The sequence below is a fragment of the Pelecanus crispus genome, chromosome 3 (assembly GCF_030463565.1).
Source record: "Pelecanus crispus isolate bPelCri1 chromosome 3, bPelCri1.pri, whole genome shotgun sequence".
Taxonomy (NCBI): Eukaryota; Metazoa; Chordata; class Aves; order Pelecaniformes; family Pelecanidae; genus Pelecanus; species Pelecanus crispus.
This window is the reverse complement of record NC_134645.1, coordinates 76243043-76266357: the sequence shown is the minus strand read 5'-3', so window position 1 is coordinate 76266357 and position 23315 is coordinate 76243043. Positions and strand designations below refer to the sequence as shown.

The following is a 23315-nucleotide window of genomic DNA, read 5'->3' as shown; positions in this document are numbered from 1 at the left end:
AGTGACGGCAGCGCGCCCGGCGGCCAACGGGCGCCTCGCATGTGGCGGGGTGAGAGGTGAGAGATCAGGCGGGGCGGCAGGAAGATGGCCGCGCCGGCAGCGGTTGCCGGGCGGGGGACGCGGGCTCAGTGAGGGATGGCGGCGGCGGAGGCGAGGCCGGCGTCGCGCCGCGGCTGAGGCGCCCCGAGCCGCCCCTCCCCCGCGGGCCCCGCGCCGCTCTCCCCGCGCGCTCCCTTGTCGGTTGGCGGCGGCGGCGGCGGCGCCGCCGCCCCGCGCCGCGCGCACCCCCCCCCCATGAGCGGGGCGGGCGGGCTGGCGTGGCGCGCGCTGCACGCCCTGCTGCGCGCCCTGCTCTGCCTGCAGCGCGCGCTGCTCGCCTGCCTGCGCGGCCGCCGCGCCGCCGCCGCCGGGCCCCGCGCCTGGCTCTGGCGCCGCGCAGCCTCCGCCGCCGCCTCCTGCGCCCTCCTGGCCCCCGCCGCCGGGGCGTTCGCCGTCCGCAAGGCCGGCGCGGCGCGGCGGCGGCCCGGGGGCGCGGCGCAGGGCCGGCAGCGCTGGCGCTCGGACGGGCGGGCCCTGCAGAAGCTGCCGGTGCACATGGGGCTGGTGGTGACCGAGGAGGAGCCGAGCTACGCGGACATGGCCAGCCTGGTGGTGTGGTGCATGGCGGTGGGCATCTCCTATGTCAGCGTCTACGACCATAATGGTGAGCGGGGGCGCGGGGCGGGGAGGGTGGTCGGGGCGGGGAGGTGCCCCGGCTGGCGGCCCGGGCGGTGGCCGCCCTGGGGAGCGCCTCCCTCCTGGCAGGCGGGCCCCGCCTGAGCCCGCTGCGCCGCCGGCGTGCAGCCGAGGCGCCTCCCGAGCCCGGGGGCTTCCCGAGCCGGGTGCCAGCCGCGCTGCTGGCGGCTCCTTTCCCGTCCCCTGGAGCCGCTGGGCCTCTGCAGCGCTCCTGGCCCCGCCGAGCCTGGGGAGTGCCCCGAGCGCCCTCCTGCCCCCGCTTCTGTGTCGGGGTGACCCCATCCTGCCCGCTCACTGGAGGGAGCGGATGGCGGGGCCTTTCTAGAGCCTTGTCCCCAGCCCCGGGCTGACAGGGACTGCTGGCATCTGAGAGCCAAGGCCGCGTACGGGCCGGGCTGTTACTAGAGAAGAGCTTTAAGCCACTTGCTCTTACGAGCTCTGTTTATGAGCTGTGTCTGAACTTACAGAAGTGGATGAATGAGTGTAGCCATCTGTTTTCATGTGCTCTTTCTCACCTGAAGAGACAGGATGGAAAGGTAGTTAAATGTAAACATGCGTGTCCTGTGTGCTGCCTGTACTGTAAAATTAAGTTACATGGTCTGCATTTGGTATAAGGACTGGTGCTACTTGATATTTGAGTTAACTCTGAGACAGTGCTTGCGAAAACTTTGGGGTGTTTTCATATCTGCTATGTGATTTCATTCATTATTGTGACTCAGATTGTTGAACTCTTGCTCTTGCAGATACACTGATTCCACGTCACTGAGTATCTTAAAGATAAGCTCAGTTAGGATTTAACAGTCTGTGGAATAATCGTGGAACAAATATGTCTTCTTCATACCTATCCTTTCCTACTGAGGAGATGAAACCAACCATATTCAAGATATTCTTAGGTGAAGCTTTCTATTTAGCTGTTGAGAGATGATCTCTAACTGATACTAGACAAGATATCGACTCAGAAGGGCTAATAATACACAATGTGAACTGTGTCCTGTTTCTGTCCTCTCCAGAGGACAAAGCTTCATGCTGAAGATCCCTGTGCTCCTGCTGTCAATGGTGAGACTGTAGGAGACCAGTGTTTAACTGTTGTTTTGAGCCACTTCTGATGGCTGTCTAGCAATGCAAATTAGGTTAACTGTACATTTCTGTCATGTTAGAGGTACAGTCTGTAATAGTTGTCTTCTAGTGCTCTTTCAGGAAAAACTCATCCCACCTAAGTAGGTGCAATCTATTGTCAAGTGTGCAAAAGCACAGGTATGCAGGGCTTTCCCTGATCATAGGCATTTGTGATTTTTTTTTTTTTTAAAAACCACTGCCATTAATAGTTCTCTTTCATGTCTGGTCCTTTGTGTGAGATACAAGGCTCAAATGGCTTGACTTTCCTAAATTCTCTAGGATCTTTTTAAGAAACTAGGCTTAATACCAGTCACTTAGCAGTTTAAATTGGCAGTCTGTGCATGGCTGTTGTGGAACTTGGTTATGTTGTGTTTCAGTGGGAGAATATTTCCTCATTTGGAAGTAAAGGAATGGAAAAAAATTTTTGCATAACATCTTGAGGATGCAGAAAACACTCAGCACCTTCTGAGAAGTCATTTATGTGTTGACATTTTTTGCGCTCTATTTGGAAAGCATTCAACCAGGTTAAATGCTGCAGAGGTAACATTAGTGCCAAATGAGAGAGAGTTTCCCTCATAGCCTGCAGAGAGACATTTTATTCTACAGATTCTCTAATTTCTGTCAAAAATAAGCCATCTGCAGTATTGCCTAATACGTTATGTATGTATGCTTAGTTCCTTTTTAGATCCCTGCATGGTGCTGCACAAATTATATATATGAGAACTGAATTGAGGAACAGATCCAGCTGAGAGTTTCTTGGTGGTCTGGGTTTTCAGATTGCTCACTGTGCAACCATTCAACATGGAGGAGGAAGGCGGCACCAGGCAATGCTTAGTAGCCACTGTCATGGAGATCCTGTCTGACAGGGAAGAGCCAGCGCTGTTGTAGTTGTGCGACGTCTTCATTGTGGAGAAGCTGCTTCTGCTTCTCCAGGACACGTGCTGAGATCCAGTCAGATATAAGACTGGCTGTTACAAGACTGCAAATACAATGACCAGAAATGACAAGGGTGTGTCCTCTGAAGAGCAGTGTAGCTGAAATAACCTTGTAGAACCATTGTCTGTGTTATAGCAGGTCAGAAAAAAAAAAAAGATCTTGGAGATTATTTGCTGCTATTTGCACGTATTGTTACATTCATGATAAAGTTGCATGTTAAGAGGTTTTGTATACACCTTTGAAATCTGAAAATATGGCTGTGATCTCATGATTTTGGTGTAAAGACATAATGCTTTTCAGTAGTTCATCTGTTAGTCCTTTGTTACAAGAATATGCTGATTTAATTGCCAGCTCAAATTCCAGTTTGTTGGAACATAATTGAAGAAGGCAAGACTTAATGCAGAGTAGCCGAAATGTTTTAAATCAGTGACTTTTGCCAAACTTACAGATTTGATGAGAATAGCCTGCCATTACACATGCATGTTCTTCACGGGTATTCAATGGGTTTTCTGGGATAGCAACCCCAACTGCTTTTTGTGCAGCATCTTGTCAGCTGAGCCTTTTAAACTGGTTTCAGAGAGTGAGCAAGTAGTCATTCATATGGCTTGAGTATATGCTTACTTCTGGTAATAGCAGATGTGTTGCCTTTCTTTTGGTGCTAAGCTCCTTATGGTGTCTGGATTGAGCATACAGCATTTCCAGATAGACTTGTTAAGTAGGACGTTGTAGTTGTTGCTAAATCTGGTTCTGAATAGTGATGTCTGGAACCCTGAGCAGTAATGCTAGTGTGAAGGTGAATAAAGTCAGGTGCAGCTTGCTCTTATCAGTAGCAGAGGGTGAACCTTAATTACACTGTGCACTTGTTTTCATCTTCTCAGGTGGTGAGACTTACTTTTGGTCTGCTGAACTTCTTAAGTAAGGTTCTGTGTTCATACAGTTGTACCAACTATTGACTTATCAAACATATGTTGTCCCCACTGATGCTGGCTGTGGTGAAGGAAACACAGTGGCAAGTGCTCTGAATCTGTGTTAGATGTAGTGGGGTACACTTTAATTTGTTTCCCTTTCCTTTATTGCATATTTGTAGTACTGAGATTCTTCTTATTGCAACAGGAAACTTTGATTACAAGAGTGGTCTTCCATGGTTGCGTTTTCTGGAAGAAATACTGTGTCAGTTTCCTGTAGAAGGCTTAAATTAAAAAAGGGTCCTTAATTGCCCCTTCTATAGGAAGAGGGAGAAGCGTGACATTCTTTAAAGAAGTGCCAGATAAGCTGCTTATTTGTTTTCAGTAGTGAATTTCTATATTTTTAGCAAAATGACTAAATAGAAGGTTGTTTCTGTATTCTTTGGTGTCAAAATAAGTAGCTGCATCCCAGCTGACACCAGTGTGTTAGAGCAGCTGCACCAGTAGCTCTAAGGGCAACTTGGCTGGAGTTGTGCTGATTCTCATGGGAAATGGCAGAACCCAATATGTTACAAATTTATTGGATAATAGTTGTGGAACGTAGTCAGGTACTTGGCTGTCTTCTCTAAATCCATGAAGATCGGTATGCCGGAAGACATGTAAGAAGGTCTGTACAGAATGCAAGAGGACCATAATGTAAGTTACTGTCTTGTACGGTAATAAATGTATGGTGCTATGAGTTGCAGTGCTCAAAACTGAGATTTTCCACCCCCCTGCCCCAGCAGGCTTGGAGGCCTAAGGTAGCATGCTTTTATTGCCTCTGGTGTTTAGGGGACCTTTTCATTCTCCCAGCTTTCATTGATATGCAGCAGAACAAAGCCATAATAAACTTAATGCTACTGTGTGCACCTTTGTTTTTAACTCCAGATTGACTAAATTGTTAGGTTTTTGATCAAGGATTTATTTCTGTGGACTTCTGTATTGCCAGTCCTATTACTTGATAGAAATCCAGCCATGCTGGTCAAGACCTTATCTCTGAGGAAGTAATGCAGCCTTCTTGGAGTCAGAAGGCAGTGAGTATGCTATTATATACTAGCAGTTAAAATACCCTCTGGGGAGCAGAAGCCTTTGACCAGTGTTACACGCTTAAACTTTCTTCTGTTAAAGTTACTTTGCTAGTCAAGAGAGCTTGCGTGAGTGTTACTTCTGTCCACTAGTGAAGTGTTCCTGAAATAGTTTGGGAGAAGTCTAGATTGCTTTTTGGGAGCTTGCTGAATCTTGGCACTTGGGTACTTTGGGCTCCTGAATAGATGCTTGAGGTTGAAGGCTTCTTAAAGCTCATAGTACATCTGTATGGAGAAATTGGGTTTCTTCATGCTGGGTTTAGCTTTCCAGTGAACTGCTTTACTTCTGACCAATTTTCTCTTAGAAATTCTTTGAAAGGATAGAGTACTGCGGTACGCAAAATAAATTATTTCATTAGCCCCAAACGTAGGCTTTTAGTCTCTTCCACATTACTTGGTAGCTTAGCACATCTGATCAATCCATAACACTTTCTGCGTGTTCAGTGTGTTCTCTTCACTGGGGGAGATAAACATGTTCTGGTTTTGTGTCACCGGAACGCTTTTTCTGAGATACTGGTATCCCATGGCATCTGCTGTGGGTCTTCACCCATGTCAAACTTCAAATTCAACAATTGAGTTTTGGTGTTGAGTTGGCAGGGGTCCTCAGACCACATTTATTAAAAGGGCTAACACTAATCTGTTAGAAGATAGTCTCCTACAGGTATGGGTAATATGAAAGTAGTATCTCTTCTCTTGATTGCTGATGAGCTCTTGTTCTCCTGGTACAGAATGTTCTTCCAAAAAGAAATGTGGAGGAACGGTCACCTACGAGGTTGTAAGTTCTAACTTGAATTCTTCCTGTTTGGTTAGTGCTTGCTAGCTTAAGTGGCTTTAATGTAGATGAAACTTGAGTGACTTCAGCCACTTTCAAACTTGGATTATATTTTTCTTATACTCTTGGAACAGACAAGCCTAATACATCTTTCTAGCTCTCCGTATCCTGTGAGGTCCAGTGTAATGACTCAAACCCTGCTTTCCTCCATTAAACTGCAACTGGCATGATCCAACACGAAGATGCAGGCAGAAGTTGTTCATGTGTTAAAACAGTTTCTTGCATGTACGTTATTTGAAGTGGGTTATGATTTGATGTTTCTCAAACTGTTAATAGTTTAATGCTTAAAACAGACTTGTTACCTTATGACTCTTCCTTGTTGGCACTGGAAGGGAGTTGAGAAAAGGCAAATAACTGAAATGCTATGGAAATGTATTCTTTCCTACGCTTAACTTTGGTTAAGGTGTTCCCTTGTAAGGAAGAGCTGACTCTTCTCCTGTGTTTTACCAGATTCTGCTGCTTTAAAAAGCAGGGCAAGTGAGAGCGTTGAACTTTGAGATGCTACCAAGGCATTAACAGGTGGTGGCTGTGGTAGTCTAGCCAGACAAACAAATGGTTGACACCACCTGGTGTTTCTCTGTGCCAGTTGTTCCCCTCCAGTTCACAATTCCTGTCAGTTTTGAGCCTTGCTTCTGCTGAACTCACAGCCTCTTAATTAAAAAGTGCATTTGTCAGTCTCTAATGCTAAAATGCTGCAACACCACAGTTAATTGCAAAGGGGCATGGCTTGTAACCATTGTAAAACTGAGCAAAAGACATGCCCTGGAAAAGACTTGTGTAATGGAGGACTACTGCAGGAAGCTAAAACATTTCTGATTTGCCTCTGCTCTAATGGAGACTAATGATCAACAGCAGGTTTATAGCTTGCGTTGTAGAAACAAGAATTATCCCTGGAAACAGCTCACACATTTGTGGTAGTTTAAAAAAAAAAAAACCCCAAACCTGAAGTTTTATACTCTTGCTTTGGGAATTGTAGTGCTCAAATATGCATAATTCTTAAAACACTTCATTTGCTGGAATATACACATTTGTACCAGCTTACAAAAGCTCCAGAGTTCTGACTGAACAAAACTGTTTTGGCTTTTCAAAAACAAAAACTGTTTCTAATGAGAAATAATAGTGACAATTTCATGTTTGTGTTCCGTATTAGAAACAGTAGTAGGGCTAAAATTTTGCCCACTTAACAGCAAATAGCTGTTGTATTGCTAAAATTTATTAGATCTCTTGTCAAACATTGACTTCTATAATGTTAAAATCATATTATGGACTTGCTTTCAACATCTGTGGGAGACTGAACAAAATTGGAAGGTAGCATTAAATCAAGACTGAAGTCTAGCTGCCTAAGAACGCTTGAATTCTGTTAGTGAGTTGGCCTGCTCGTGCACTCTTGTGTACTGTATTTATCATGTATAAATTACCAACAGCGTCTTCCAGAAGTAACTTGGATATATTTTCAAAGTTTTAAAAAATGCACCTTGTAGACAAATGGGCGTTTGAGATACTGTAAGGGAAGGGAGTGTATGTCTGAGCCACAACCATGTAAAATAATTTTTAAAGTCAAGTGTAAATTTGGCCCATGTACATTGCCTCTGGCGGGACTGTATTTGCCATCATATGCATTCGTAAGAAAAAGTCTCTTGTGCACTGAGTGAGAGACAAAACAGAAGGAGGACAGTTCCCAAATGCTGTTGGTTTTAAATGAAGATTTCAGTTAGTTTGGATGTTTATTACCTTCTGATGTGCTTCAGGATCTTCTCTGCAGGAAAACTGTAGGTGCGTCAAGGTTGGTGGATCAGTTGGAATTTAGGTGTGGAGGTCTTTCAAAGAAACACATACTACAGCTATATAGTACAATATATATATATAGTGTGTATATATATAAATATATATATATAGTAGCTTCCAGTTTATGTTAAACTGCTATTCCAAGTGCAACACAGGATCCAGGTTTGAACAACCGAGGAGGTGGGTGAGATAAATAAGGAGACTAGAAGGGAAATGTTGGTGATACTCAGATAAATCTCAAGAACACATCTAGCATGTCTTCAGTATTGATGGTGTGTATTAAGGACCTTCACTTCAGAGCTGGACCAAGTCCTTTATCTGATGTCCATTTTTACTGAGCAGTAGGCACCTTAGTCTGTTGTCCCACCTGTTATCCCCAATGTCTTCATTTACTTTAGAGCTGGAGTGTGGATTCTTAAATCTGTTCTTCCAGTCTTTGACAAGAATAGGCAACAACTTTTCAGGAGAAAAGAATTGGTATCCTTAGTGTTGGGTGGGGAAGGGGAAGAAGAGAGCAGTTGTCTGTTTCCCAGAGTGGTAGCCTTTCCTAATTATGCCAACTCCTTTTCTGGATATTGAACATAGTTTTTCCTTCTCATCTTGAAAAGTGGATGGCAGTCAAGTGACTCTTAGAGGTGAGGCACGTGCAACCTTGTACAGATCTTCCTTGAAGATGGTCCAGGATTAGCAATTGCAGTAGCTGCACTGCTGCTGACCTTAAGTGTAAGGAGGACAAACAGTGCTAACTCTAGCTCAACACAGACTTATCCAAGCAGAGTTGTATCAAACAGCATTATTCAAAGCAGCATTCTCGACTTCTAATGTGTATGAATATACACCAGTAAGCAGGAGCACAAAGTCTAACAATTTAACTTTAGACTTAGTGAAAGTATTCTAACACTTTTTTTCTATTAAGGTTGCTGCCTTACTGAGATTTGCTTGTCTGTCAACGTGTGAATATAAGCATCACTAATACTTGTGTAATGAAGTAATTTTTTTTTTTTTTGCGGGAAGTATCCAGGATGGGAGGAAAACCCAGATGCTTTACCACCTATTAAAACTTCTTATGAAGCCTGTATGAAAATACTAACTCACTAGGGCTAAAAGACTAGCATATTAAATAAATGCATTGTATCACTTCATGTTGCAAACTAACTCCTAATGTATTATGGTCTTAACCCAATGCTTGTACACTGACCACTACTGATGTGGAAACTGCTGTTTGTAGCAGTTTCTAATCCCAGAATCAGATTGAGGTGATGAATCATAAGTCTTATCATAAAATTGTATACAAGTTCAGTGTTTGTTGTGGGATTATTGTGTGAGCATTTTTAGACTGGTCAACAGAAGTGCTTGATGCAGCATTTCGGAATGAAACTTAGGCTCTTAGTAACAACCCCTGAATACAATGTGATAAAAGCGTTACCAGTTCCTGAGAAAATATGCCTAGCCGTGCTTTTGCATTGTAAATATTTAAGCTGTAACAATTTTTACCATGCCTTTTAATTAGAAATAGTTGTGTGTCTCAAGAGCTAGAACTTATTTTAGAACAGGAGCCCAAGTTGGTTAAGCAAGTTTTTGTAATCTCCTGCATGCAAAATGTGTCTGCCATAAACATGTAAGTACAAAAAGGCCTTGGGGACTGCATTAACTCCTTGGTCTATACAGTTTGTGAAATCCTCTTATTAGGAAATCCATGGCATTGGCCATGGTGTAAGAGTGGACACTTACTGTGGCCTGATAACGCTGATTTAGTCTTCTGGCTCTTGCTTTGTGGTGACTTCCTTTGTTAGCCCGCTGCCTTAATGGCGTGTCAGTAAGTAGTAGCAGACTTAAGCTGCAAATCTACAGCAGCATGGGCATTAAAGAAACTTGGTGTTAATCTGACTTGGTGGTCCTGTGCTGGTAGGGTATTGCTATCTCAAACTGTTGCTAGCATGCTAAGGACAATGAAGTAAGTCTTAAGCCATCCCCTGTGCAATTGCAGCTTGGTACTTAAACCAGGCTGAGTGAAAGAGGAACAAAAGCACATGAGAGTTGTCTTTCCAAGGTCACTGAAATTAGTCATGTGCAATAGTATTTGCTTTGGATTCTTATCATACTTGTGAACTCCAGTTTGAAACCAGTACTGACTACCTGATTCTTCTTTCTTCATGCCTAGCGGCAGATTTGTTTTGTAGCACTCTTTATAGGAGTTGGCTGACAATGCAACCTTTTTTTAAAGGTATTTTCAAGAGGAATAATTCAAGATTGATGGATGAAATTTTAAAACAGCAGCAAGAACTCTTGGGACTAGATTGCTCCAAGTACACCGTGGAATTTGCAAATCAAGACAAAGCTGATCAAGGTAAGATGAGTTGCGAGGGGGGATTGGTATGACTCTAAATAGCTGTATAGAAATCATAACTCTGCTTTTACTTAAACACGTTCCTGTGTACAGTGACCTTTTCCTTCATTAAGCACTGATTATCAGAACACATGCAACCTTCCTGGGCTAGTGGTAAACTTCCATTGGGTTTACTTGTTCTAAACTAATAGTGAAGTGTTGCCCTCTCCTTCCTGTAGTGATCACTACTGGGTAGTCTGATCCTCCTTTTAGCCCAACCGTTGTGCCATGACCCATTTAATGCATCAGTGTAGCTCAACTCCCCACTGTTTCAGTGAGATGAATTCTTTTGCTGAGAGAGTTGGAAAAGCACTGGAGTTACTATAAGGGAACAGATGTCAAGTTAATAATGTGTGCACTTCCATCTTCCCAAACTTATACCTCGGAGTTGGGAGGAAGAAGGGAAGGAGCAAAACTGTTGGTTGTCATGGCAATGTATAGTGACACCAGGAAAGTAAATGGTGTGAGCTTTAAAAAAAAAAAAAAAAGATAGCAGCTTTTGCATGTAGTACAAGTGGAAAACAGGAATATGTTTCAAGGTTAATATTCCTTATTCAAGACTATCTGCTGTAAGTATTCATTTAGGTATGCTAACACAAACACTACAAGTCTGTTCAAAATGTAGTAAATCACAAGCAGATACTTAGTAAAGCAAGCCTTTGCCTTAGAGGGATAGGCTGATACTTTTAGCCCTCCTACAACTCACACTATTTGAATAGGTCTCATAATAAAAAAAACCCTTACATTTTAAGACAATCATATTACACAGTTCAAAGACTTACAAAAAAAAAACTACACTTCACAAGCTCTAGTACATTTAGCTGCGTTTAAGATACCGTTGGCTGAGTTTTGCTTCCCCTACAAGAGCTCACAGGATGGTGAGATCCTTTGTGCCAGCTTTCCAGTATAAAGTCCAATGTTGTGGCATAAACTTGCCTTGTAAGCAACTTAGGGTAAGGTGCTAGTATTTACATGGAAACAACTGAGTTTCATGTTATTTCTCTTTATTCCTGTGAAGGTTGAAATAACCAGCAGAAAACAGAGTAGACAGGCTGTTAATGTCTTAAACTCTAGCATACCTAGCTGCACTTATCTAAATGGGGATATTTATGTCCAGACCAAATGAACTACTGGAAGACTGTTCCTCAGACTTACTGACTGAGAGGGTACGTTTAAGTCTCAGGAACCTTTTGTGCTGGAAACTATGAAAAGCAGAGATGTCTTCTGTTCTCTTTAGAATTTTTCATTCTTACTTAGAAGGCTCCACAGTCAGACCAGGTGCTTCATACTTTGAACTGAACAAGCTGACATCTATCCAGTTTATTATTATAAACTTCTGAGAAGCAAAAAGACATGTCTTGCATTTATGAATACTGTTAGAGAAATATTTTTTAACATAGGGCATATGACAAATCAAACAATATCAAGGAACAATTATTTTCATTGTGGTGGCTTTGGATAAACTAACTGAGGGTTTTCAGGTGTTCTTATGAGTCTTCTGACTGTATTTTGTGGTCCTTCACAGTCAGGTTCTGCAGTTTTAAGAAATGCTATTTTTAAGTATCTAGTTATAACTGTCATAAGTTCTGTATCAGTTCAATGTATGCACACACTGGTATTTAACCCAGTTACTTCAAGCTGGGTTTAGTACACTATCTGTAGCCTTCAGCTTCCTTGGTAAGTTTACATGTTAGGTACCTTATCAGAACTGACGATGCAAGTCATGTAGTGCAAGACTCTTACCTCACAGTAGTGTAGACAATGAGGTGGTTGTGAAATGTCCTCTTAAGTCACAGAAATAATTACAGATTAATGGGTGAATTCTGGTACTATTACCTGGTTCCTAGCTTCTCTGTAGCAATCTTAGATCAATATTGTAACTCTTACATCAGTTTTGAAGCGCTGCTGAAAGATCCTGTGATTGTATTCAGGGAGGGCCCCAGTTTAATCATTGTCACGTGAATGTCCACAGTAGCTGTTAAAACACCTTCCTCTTTTAGGGTAGGAATTAGATCTTTTTTTCCTTCCCCTGAACTGTAAGTCTTTCTGCATTGCTTACCACCCCCCAAGTTACTATCTAGCCACCTTCTTCTCACTGCTTTGCCTGACAGCATAAGAACCAATGCAAATTCCCTGGAAGACTCTACATTAAGACTGACATTAATTAAACCAGTTGTCCCAAGACTCCTCAAAATAGTGGCCTTAAAGTACTTTAATGCTTTTTAGTAGTACAGGAAATCCAGAAGATTCTTACCCACTTCTGTAAGAGATGGATGAGGTATATCTATGACTAGCTGTATAATATATGAAGTAATCTACAAGTTACTTTTAGTCATATCCTGTGAATAGCTAAAGCATACTCAAAACAACTATTATGTCTGTTGCTTTTAAACTGTGTTTTGTACTTTCAGTTTTAAATTGCCAATCTACATTGAAGGTGCTGTCTCCGGAAGATGGAAAAGCAGACATAGTAAAAGCTGCTCAGAACTTCTGTCAGTTGGTAGCACGGCAGCAAAGAACATACACAGACCTGGATGTGAATGTGTTAGACAACTTATTAAGTAGTAAGTATGACATGGTCTGTGGGGAGGAGGTGAGAGAGTACTCGATTCATAACAGATTTGGTTTCTAGTATATTTTTTGCTTAGAACATATGCATCTTGATGATTAGTCTGTCAGGGTAAGTTATGATTATTGCTTTCAGGCTTCTGCTGGAAATTTCTTACTGGTTTATTCCCTTTTGAGCTTTTTCTTTAAGCTGAAAAAGGAAACCTTAAGCTAAATTGGAGAGTCAGCTTTTCAGAGTGTACAGCCTCTGTGGGAAGTTCCACAGTGAGCTTTCTGAAAAAAGTGCTGCTGAAACTAGACTATTATAACTTAGGTTAACTTCTTGCAAATTAGCATGCTGCAAACCTGGGTATGGGCAGAGAGTCTTTTCCAGATCTAGTTACAGCAATTAAAGCTGTTACTGCCTAACTACCATGCTGAGTGCAAATGATAGAGCGCTTGCTGATCGTTTGCTGCTGTATAACCCACACTAGTTTTGTTATCTTCGTTACTAATTCATGCAGATTACTGAGGTGTGTGGCTACGTGCAACAGCTATGAAAAGGGCAGGGCTGCCCTAATCTCACATCTGGGAGAAGTAGTTTAGAGCAAGCCTCCACTTCCTCAGTGGAGCTGTAGTTCTTGCTCAGCTTTCCTAGGCAATCCATGCATGTTGATTGCAGCTGCAATTAACTTGGCAGGATTTGGGTTTCAGATTGCACACTTGAACTTGGATGTCTGCAGGCACGTTGTTGTAGTGTGGCTCCCATTAATTGGACTTCAGAGAGTGATTTTTCCCTCCCCGCCCCCCCCGCAAATGGGTGGTCAGCTGCATTGCTCTGCACACTGACTACAGTGGCAGTTTAGACACTTTAATCTTAATTTCAAACTGAATTCTGTCCCTGTTGTCAGCATGATGCATGATAGCTTCTCATTGTAACGGAATTATTAAACGTGTTTAATAAGGCACCTGAAGAAATTAACTTAGACATCTAGCCTGTTATAGTACAAAGGCAACCTAAGGAAATTAATAATTGCCTGTCTAAAAGAGTCAGTCACTTTGTGAATAAGTGGTGACAATTGATACCCATGTATGTATTTTGGCCAGTGATGTTTAACTGGAGCTTCTCAAACACTTGTTCATGATCTTCTATCCGTGCATTTCAGTGTCTGGATGTGTTAAAAGTATTAGGTCCAGTCTGCATAGCCTTAAAAACCTAGCAGATTTATTGTTCAAGTAATGCATGCTAGCTGAGCACAGGAAAAGAAAACTCCTAGACTTTTAATGTGTCAAAACTGTACACTTTGAAAACAGGCCGCTATGTAGCTAATAACTAGTCCTGCTTATTAATTTGCCTGGTTTTAATGTTTAGGACAGTTGGAGGTGAAGAACTACTCTTTCATGACTTAGCAGCAGCTTATGAAACTACTCATTTTAGTTGTAGGCAAATTTAGTTTCTGTCCATCCTTAATGGCAAGGTATTGAACACAAACATCTGCGAGTTACTGATCTAAGTTGAGAGCAAGTTCTGAAAAGCAGTACTTGAGTAGCTGTGGTTTTAGGATTTGTCTTCATGGTGACTTCTAAGTTTCTGAGTTTTCACATTTTGGTTTAAATACCTGATAATGTAGTTTTTAAACTTTCTGTTCATATTTAGGATGCAGTTATTGAAGGCTAGTCCTACAATGGTATGGTTCTAGCTTGTCATGTGGCTTTTCTGGTTCTTAATTCAGTCATGCTCTAATACTTACAGCTTGAGTTTTCTTCAGTGTAAGAGTACTTTCTTCTGAGCAATACCTCAGCTAACCAGCTTGTTTGCAGAAAAGTAGGTGCCAGCTGCATTATAATATTGTCTCTACTTGCCGTCTGCCTTCCTAGTAAAGAACATGACTATCAGTTAAGGCTGTTCAGGTTGCCCTATAAAATCTATGGGGAGAAGAGAAGGGTAGTGCTGTCAGTGCTACAAATTCCTTCATGTTCCCCTCACAGAACTCCTGACCTAGAAGGGATGTTGCCAGATTCCTGTCCTTTGAGTGTCCAAGTCTTTTGGCCTTTTTTTTTTTTTAAGTCTGCTCCCAAATCCTTCTGTGTTGTGTGTGCTGTACTTGAAGAATGCTGTAACTCTAGCAGCTCTGAGGGAGCTTCCATATGTAAAGTATCAGCAGTGTTGATATGTTTAGGTAGCGAAATGGATGCAGAATGGAAAGCACAGTACTGTGTGAGTGAATAGGCTGTTCTGACAGTAATACTACAGTGTACATTTTCATTTTCCTTCAGATAGGAACCAGAAGGAAATACTAGCATTAATTGGGCTCTCTGAAGGTCTTTTCCTGTTTGAAAAGTCAATGCAGTGTTGAAGATCCTGCTGCTGAACTGGCCAGCTGAGGAGTACTCAGCTACTGAATCAGCTGATGAGTAAAGCTGTCCACTTCCTCCAGAGTCCCCACTTCTAAGTATTCACTGCTTCCCTGCAAAGCTCTTTCATACTAACATGCTAGCTTCTGAACACATAAGCCACTTTTGCTTTATAATTTTTTTTCTTAACTCTGAGATAAGATTTAGACTGTGGCACATGGCACTCATATCTAAATACTTCATCCTTCCTTAGAAATGCACATGCTTGGGAAAACAGCTCCTTTACCTCTGGTAAAAGGATTATTATTGTGATGATTCAGTGGGAGGGAGCATGTGAACTTTTTGAAATCTCCAGCTTCAGTTTCAAAACCTGGGCACAGCGAAATCTGATAGGGCCTTAGTTTCCTGTTCTGTTATTCCCGAAATTAAGTTCTACAACTAAACTTAAACTTGTAAAAAGACTCTTGACTGGTGTGTTTGTTTTTTTTTTTAAACAAGTGAGAAAAGAACTAAGAAATAACATCTGAAGTTCAGACCAAATAGGCAGTATTAAACTTTTTATCTGCTAAAGGTAGGCATTATGCAATGTAACAACTCTTGCAGTTAACTTGTAGAATTAGTAGATAATGGAAGGGGTAACAAGAAACAGCATGCAATAATCATGACTGATTGCAGCATTATAGCAAAGTAGGGTTATGGCTGGTGGAATGCTTTTCAGATGAGCTAGGCAGGTACATGAAGAACAGCTTACCTTCTTGGGTCCTATTGGGGTTACTATACTGGTTTTCACATGTTGCCCTAATCAACTTGCTAGAATTAGCATGGAAAGCGGTACTAGGACTGCTCATTGTAAGCTTATTGCCTAGCTGTCAATTTTAGCCTGGAATAGCTCAGGCATGGCAGAAGCGTATGGAAGGGAGACAGTGTTGTTTGGCTACTGATTGTCTTCAACCTCGGGAGATCAGTAGGATGTTCTCACTGGTGAGCAAGGCAGCAAGCTACTAAAGATTTATTTAGCTTCTCTTTTCTTGAGGAGACTTCCTTGTGCTTCAGACTGTAGTATTTGGTCTTAGCTTTTCAGGGAATTAAGTTTAGTAGCTTTTTTCAAACAGCAGTTTGTATGCGGTGTTCAGAGACTGGGCAGAGACAGTGAGGTCATCTGAGTTGGGATTAGACTAGTGGAATGACAGTGACCGGGGTTTTAAGGTATGGGTAGTAAGAGTACAAGCACTTTGTGGAGTCACTCAGTGTTACCTAGCCCTGCCCTGTGATGGGTCATACTGTTCACCTAGTAACAGAAAAAAAAATACATTGTCCTGTTCTTCCTCACTCATTAACCAGGAAGATGTCACCTGCAACAGTTTGAAGTTTCATAGTAAGAGCTGGTTTTAAAATTGTCTGTCTAGCTCCCTACTGAGAAAGAGACAGTTCATCTGACAGGGTATTTTTTTTGCAACTTGTTTTCTTGATGGTCTGTGATATCAATTTGTTGTTCTTCAGTGGAACCTCCTTAAGTGTTTTTGTGTTAGTAGTCCTTTTACTCTGCTTGACTGCAACTCCACGTAGTTGACTTAGGGCTGTAGTAGGTATGGGTCAGGGTACAGCAAGTTCTATGCTACTAAAATCAAGTTTGCCAAGACAAAACTAGAACAAGTCAGTTCAAACAGCAGTGTTAAGGTTTGCTGTTACTCAAAACAATGTAACTGTTCCTATCACTTCTTTACTAAGTCTCTGAAAACTGCCTGACATGAAAATAACAGTCCAACTGGGCCTGCAATGGCTGCCTAAGCTTTTGCTCGGTTGGTCCTGTTCAGGTGGTGCAAGACCAGTCTGTCCTCTTGGGCTCTTAATTGTTAACTTGTCCTCAGGAGCTTCACTTAATTTAAAAAAAAAAAAATGCATTTAATGAAAAAACAGATGCCTTAGGGTTTAGAATTAAAACCAATCTTCTGGTGAATTTGACAAAACCTAATTTAAGTTGTTCTTGTAGGTACCAATGGATTTCCTGATCCTGATTTAGTCTTGAAGTTTGGTCCTGTGGACAGCACATTAGGATTCCTTCCGTGGCACATCAGACTGACAGAAATCATGTGAGTTGCCTATACATACTGTAAAACAGGTTGGAATAATAGCTAACTAAACAAGTCTTTATGTGACTTACTGTATGGAAATTGCCATAAGAGGAGATCTGTCTAAACAAAGGTCTTTGGAGATTGATTTGAGGGTATTTAAAAATTGTTAAATGAAACCTGTCAAACATTCATTGTTGCTTCTTCAGCCACAACTAGGCAATAGCAGGCTTTACTCTTCAGGTTTAAGGAACAACTTCTGTCATCATCTAGTCTCCGTGGTCCAATACCAGTTCTGCTGGTGTTTCTTATGTGGATTTTGAGTGGCTTATAGGTTTCTATCAGGGAAACTACAAGGATATAAGGGAAGTAGGATAATGTACGATGGTTGTGCTGCTGGATTACTTGCCAATTTTGGCAATAACTGAACCAACTATAGTTGCTGTATTTCTTTAAATCTGAGAGCATTTGTAGGGCACTTAAATGTCTGGGTGGACCTGTGCTTCTCCAGCTTTCTCACTAATTTGAAGTGCCCTATGTATTCTAATGGGTAGGCTTTGATTTAGAGGGTGACAAGATATTAACAGCTAGTTTAGTTACTAGAGTTGAGTGACAATAGCAGTGTTGAGAACAACTTCACAAGGTTACTCAGACAATAGCTTGCTTTAAGTAGTGATATTCCTGGCTGGCCATATGAATCATGTGGTGTGTATGACAGCTTATTTTAACTTTTCTAACTTGCTTTCTCAGTTCTTTGCCTTCCCACCTGAACATCAGCTATGAAGACTTTTTCTCTGCCCTCCATCACTATGCAGCCTGTGAGCAACGCTGGGGAAAGTGACTTCTGGCTGAGCACATGGAGTCAGGCTTTCTGTGGGAAGGAATTGATGTCTGTTTACAAGCACCTGTGACCCATAATTCTGGTTCATAGTCCTTTCTTAATTTATCTACAAATTCAATAAAGTGTCTTAACTTTCTAGAGAGTCTGTGTGAATGCGTGAGAATCTATGGGGAGGGGGAAATTCACAGATTTCCTTTATGAAAAAGACAGTTATTGAAAGCAAAGCTGTTCAAAGCTGAATTAGCCTCACTTTCATGTCCAGGTGACCAAAAGAACATGCAAGAATTAAGTCTTGAGATCTACAGGACACAGTTAAACAGGAGTTCATGCCCTGAAGGTCCTTAAATCCAAGGAAGAACCCTGATGTCAGGTTGTTTCTTTCTAATTCTTCATAGTCAGGCATTTCAGAACTAATGACCCGGTTTATCTTCAGATATATTTAGTACATAATATGTGAATTTCGGAGGGGTCAGTGTAGGATCTGTTAACTATGAGAATCTAGACTGCTATTTGGCTGTGATGACTTAAGCCAGCAGTAGATACCAAGTTCTAGAAATACCGAGAAGATTCCATAAAAAGGAATGAATGCTTCTATGGTAAGTGGATTACATATGTATAGCACTATCCATCCTCTCTTTTTTTTTCTTTAAGAGGTAAAATCAAAATATTGCTACAGCCCTGAGTGAAACCTCTCTTATCAGGTCAGTTTTCCATAGGGAATAAACATAAACAGTACTATGTATTGTTTGTAGACCTGTGTTCCCCATAAAATTCTCACCTAAGGTGACAAGCTGGCTAAGGCTCTGGCATCACTTGCTGAAAAAATCTGAAAATGGCCTAGGGCCACTTCCATGGCTAATGTGACTTGTGCTCACGTACTCAGCGGGGGAGTCTGCTTAAGCCTTGTGTTAGGTTTGTTCTGAACTGCTCATTGGAAATTGTGAGTGGGAGGGAGCCTGCAGCAGACAAGAAGGAAGAAGTGAAGCTACACTACAGTACCTCAAAACTGAGATAACTAGATAGATACATTAGCTAAATGGTCTTCATCATGGAATGTCCTATTAGAGTTACGTTCCTATTGCTGGAAGTAATTTGAAATTGCAAGTCTTTATCGCAGCATTTGGACAAAGCAATATCTTTAGAGCTTTATTACTGGAGACAAGCATTAATATTGCAGCCTTCTGCCCTGCAGAAGGTTGTAGAACTGTTGGACACTTCATTCTGGAAGTATTTCCTTCCCCCCCTTCAAAATGAGTCTGGCTTTATCTCCTTCAGGATAGGCATGTCACTACAAGGGAAAACTTCTGCTTTTAAAAGGGAATTGCCAGATTTTAAATGAATGTTTGCTTCTTTGTGAAACTGCATTTTAACTGTTGTAGATTGATGTTATAAAGCGGATTGCATAAACTCTTAGCTGCAGTTTTTTGTCATGCTAAGATCAGATTGCAGTTACAGGAGAGCACTGTGGTCTACTTTATCTCATAAAAGAGAAAGGGATGTTTAATCAATTAACTAATGGTTTTGACATCGAATAACATTCCATATGAGCTGGAATGCTCAGAGTACAGTTGGCTGCCTTTTGCAGACTGGTGTCTGATGTTTGCTAGTTACTGTATTGCAGAGAAGATGAGCAGTTGTGCAATGTTTCCTGGGTTCTGTCATTGCTATAGGAAATTTTTCTCACTGAATATTAAGTTTAACTTTTTTGTGGGGAGTGGATAGCCTGCTGGAGGGCATCTTGGAGTATTGAAGTTTATCTGTAATATGAGTTCTGTTTCGTTAAAATGTAAGGTCGTGTTTAAGTTACCGTATGTAAGTGTTACTGTGTCACTGAAGCAGTTCTGGTGCTGGCAGTAAAGATAGAAAATGGGAAAAGCTTAGTTTAGTCCTCAAAAGTAATCTATTTTTTATATTTGTATCAAACTGCCAAAGAATACTTCTAATACCTGAGCTCCCCTCAGTCCTCAAACTTCTGCATATCTCAACTAAAAAGACTTGGTTTATATTGGAGACAGATCTCAAGGTCTAGGATTTGTCTATAGAGGGATGCTTAATGAAACTAAAATGATTAGTTCAGCTGCATTTGATTCAACTTAATCAAATCTCTTCTGATGGCTAGCTTAATTGTGAATTAAGTGTTCCTCCTGGAATTAATGTGGTTGAACTAATCCACGTTATCGCTTAGTTGGGATTATTTTACTGTCCCTGTGTGGGCAGTCTTCAGTGAGCTGTGCCAAATGCACTGTGCATATCCACAACTTGATCTCTGAATGTATGTCATTGCAGTTAGCACCTCTCCCCGACTTGTTCTCTGTGAAGGTCTGTGGTGTAGCTGTGACATGCTGTATGGCTGTAGTCTCTGGGTACCTGTACATAATGTGTAAAACAAGTTTTTATGGTTAGGGAATCAATTTATTGAACTTTATTATTGAAAGTTAAATCTGAATCTGTAAAACAAGAAATCAATAAAAGACTATAATCTTTCTACAGGCTATGGTGATACATGAATGCTTCTGCAGGTTTGACTGGGGAGATGTAGCCTTATTCATATTGCTGCATTGCTCTGGGAAAGTAGAGAACTTCAAATGGCACGCTGAAGTTGTTTCCGGTATTGTAAGAACTGGACACGTTTTTGTTTCTACCCACTTCCAACTTCTTAGAAGCTCTTATGAAAGCTTTTATAGTAAAGCATTTATCATAAAAATACATCTTTGATAGTCCTGGGAACTTGCTAAACTTGTCCCTGGCTACTAAAAAGCTTGGCTGCTTCTGCCAGCTGCTGAGTCAGTCCTGAACCATGAGCTGGGCTGGGCCTTGGGCCAGCTCTCTGCTTTGGAGCAGGGTGAGGTGAGGGTGTGGTGCGGAAGAAACCTCCACAACCTGAGTGATGCCTGGGTGCTGAGCATGACCTCTTCTGAAAGGGCAAGCTAGTGTTCAGGCAAGTTTTGAAAAAGCACTGGGGGTCACGGTGGATAACAGGCTGACCGTGAGCCAGCCTATGAAGAAGGCCCGCAGTCTTCCCAGGTTGCGTTAGGAAGAGTGTTGCTAACAAGTCAAGGGAGGTGATCTTTTCTACTCGGGCCTGGAGTGCCGGGTCCAGGTCTGGGCTTCCTTGGTACAAGAGAGACACAGACTTACTGGAGCTAGTCCAGCAAAAGGCCATGATGATGATTAAGGACTGGAGCATCTTGTACAAGGAGAGGCTGAGAGAGCTGGGGCTGCTCAGCTTGGAGAAGGGAAGGCTCAGGAAGGATCTTACCATTGTGTATAAATATATGATGGAGGGGGCATAAAACCAGCCAGACTCTTCTCAGTGGTTCTTAGTGGTGGTCTGAGAGGCAATGGGCACAAATTGAAATACAGGAGAATCCATTTAAACACGTGAAAGAGTGGTCAAGCATTGGAACAGGCTGCCCAGAGAGGTGGTGGAGTCACCGTCCCTGGAAGTGTTCAAAAAACGGGTAGATGTGGCACTTGGGACCCACTTTTGGGTTTAGTGGGCATGGTGGTGTTGGGTTGATGGTTGGACTCACTTAGAGATCCTTTCGAACCTTAATGATTCCTAGTTTTTACTTTCATTAAAAAATAATCCAGCCCCCAAGCCAGGAAACATGAAATTATGACTCTCCCCTTAATTGGTTTAGTGGTGGACTTGGTAGTGTTAGGTTAATGGTTGAACTGGATGATCTTTAAGACCTTTTAAGGTGTTTTCCAACCTAAATGATTCTGTGATTTTCTCATGGGGGTGCTCAAACAGCAGAACAGGTTGCCCAGAAAGGTTGTGGAGTCTCCTTCAAAACCTGACTAGACACGTGGGGGGTGGGGTGAGGTGGGTGTTGGACTAGATCATCTCTGGAGGTGCCTTCCAACTTCAGCTGTGCTACGAAATGGAAAACTCAAGAGGCAGACAAGTTATTTTACAGAGAAGGGGGTTTATGGCTAATAGTCTGCTGTGGCCAGAGTTCAGCGTAGGGCGCTTCCATGCTCACTTTATCTAGAGGAAAGGGATAGGTGGTGGAGCACTATTGTGGCTGCTTGGCACGTGCATAGCAGTGAAAAAGCATGCTGAGCACAGACAGTGGCGAGTTTTCAGTAAGCTTGCAAATTAACACTTGGGTCTCAAAATCCTAGCTGTTGACAGAAAAACTGTATTCTTTGCTCAGTTATTTCATGATAAAGATTCTTCTGTGTTGTCCATTATCACATCCTTCAGGTTTTTCTTCCTTCCTTCCTTCCCCAGTGCTGCTGGCACTCTGTTTCCTTAGATATGCAAGCTCCTGGTAAGAGAATTGTCACATTATTGAAAGTAACTCTTTGGTATAGCCTAGATGATACCAAAAATTTGTTACCGTGCAATTCGGTGGACAGTGAATGCAGAGGAACTCATATGGCTTTGCACCAAATTGGCTTCCACCTAGCTTCACACTTGCCAGCATTAATCTGGCTCTTGAAAAGCTGTTTTGGTGTCTCTGATGCATTTTGAATTATTACTTGCATAGATACAACCTGCCTGTAAAGGTTAATGGTCGTTTCCAAATGGGAGCTGGTTCTACAGCATTGTTAGTATGGTGCTGCTGGTCTCTCCTACCTCAGCTGGTTTTTAATAGAGTCAGCAACAGTGGCTCACCGCAGTTAATTTGTAATTCCAGTACCAATTTGTAATTCCAATACCAAAAAATATTAGAGCTGCCTGTATGGTGGCAAATTTGTCTTCACTTGCCCCAATGTAAGTGAGAGCCCCCACTCACAGTAATTACTACTCTTTTAACAATGATTCAAGTTTCTACATCTTTCCTATTAATTTCCCCCTTCTGGTGGTGTACAGTAGTTGATATCTAGTAAAGGAACTAGATGAGATTCTGAAATAGATGCTTTGCAGTGGGGAATTTGGGGACATGGTCAATAGTACAGCTGTTACAGGAAAGGTTTCAAAGCAGTTCTTAAGATTGTAGTGATTTTTAGGACTTCTTGTTATGAACATTGTTGTGGTTTAACCCAGCAGGCAGCTAAACACCACACAACCACTTGCTCACTCTCCCCCTCCCCAGTGGGATGGGGGAGAGAATTGGAAAAAAAAAAAAAAAACCAAAAAAAGAAAAATTGGTGGGTTGAGATAAAGACAGTTTAATAGGACAGAAAAGGAAGGGAAAAGAATAATAATACTGATAATAATAATAATATACAAAATAAGTGATGTACAATGCAATTGCTCACCACCTGCGGACCAACACCCAGCCAGTTCCCGAGCAGTGATTGCTGCCCCCCGGGCAACCCCCCCAGTTTATATACTGAGCATGACGTCATATGGTATGGAACAGCCCTTTGGTCAGTTTGGATCAACTATTCTGGCTGTGCCCCATCCCAGTTTCTTGTGCGCCTGGCAGAGCATGGGAAGCTGAAAAAGTCCTTGACTAGTGTCAGCAATACTTAGCAACAACTAAAACATCAGTGTGTTACCAGCATTATTCTCCTACTAAATCCAAAACACCGCAGTATGCCAGCTACTAGGAAGAAAATTAACTCTATCCCAGCTGAAACCAGGACAAACATGTATTAGGCAACTGTACAGCATTGCATGCTGCGTTGAATGAAGACTGGTAAGCAAGTAGAATGTAAAGGAAAGGTCATTCTTTTTAGAGTGAAGTACATTCCTACACACACATCTGTAAGTGCTTTCTAAGGTA

General features: G+C 42.1%; 1 protein-coding gene across 1 annotated transcript; it reads left to right on the top strand.

Annotated features, from left to right (window-relative positions):
• The first annotated feature begins 294 nt into the window (after nt 1-294).
• Nucleotides 295-17767, top strand: NUS1 (NUS1 dehydrodolichyl diphosphate synthase subunit). The gene is made up of 5 exons (XM_075707988.1): nt 295-703; nt 9658-9780; nt 12231-12383; nt 16712-16811; nt 17541-17767. Exons 1-5 carry the CDS (start codon nt 295-297, stop codon nt 17629-17631), a joined length of 876 nt encoding a protein of 291 aa, XP_075564103.1. The 3' UTR covers nt 17632-17767.
• The last annotated feature ends 5548 nt before the right edge of the window (nt 17768-23315 follow it).

Excerpts from the sequence above, each read along its gene's own strand:
- NUS1 (XM_075707988.1), top strand. The coding sequence starts at position 295 with ATGAGCGGGGCGGGCGGGCTGGCGTGGCGCGCGCTGCACGCCCTGCTG. Across the intron at positions 12,384-16,711 it reads GTTAGACAACTTATTAAGTA|GTACCAATGGATTTCCTGAT; the intron begins GTAAGTATGACA and ends TTGTTCTTGTAG. Across the intron at positions 16,812-17,540 it reads ATCAGACTGACAGAAATCAT|TTCTTTGCCTTCCCACCTGA; the intron begins GTGAGTTGCCTA and ends TTGCTTTCTCAG.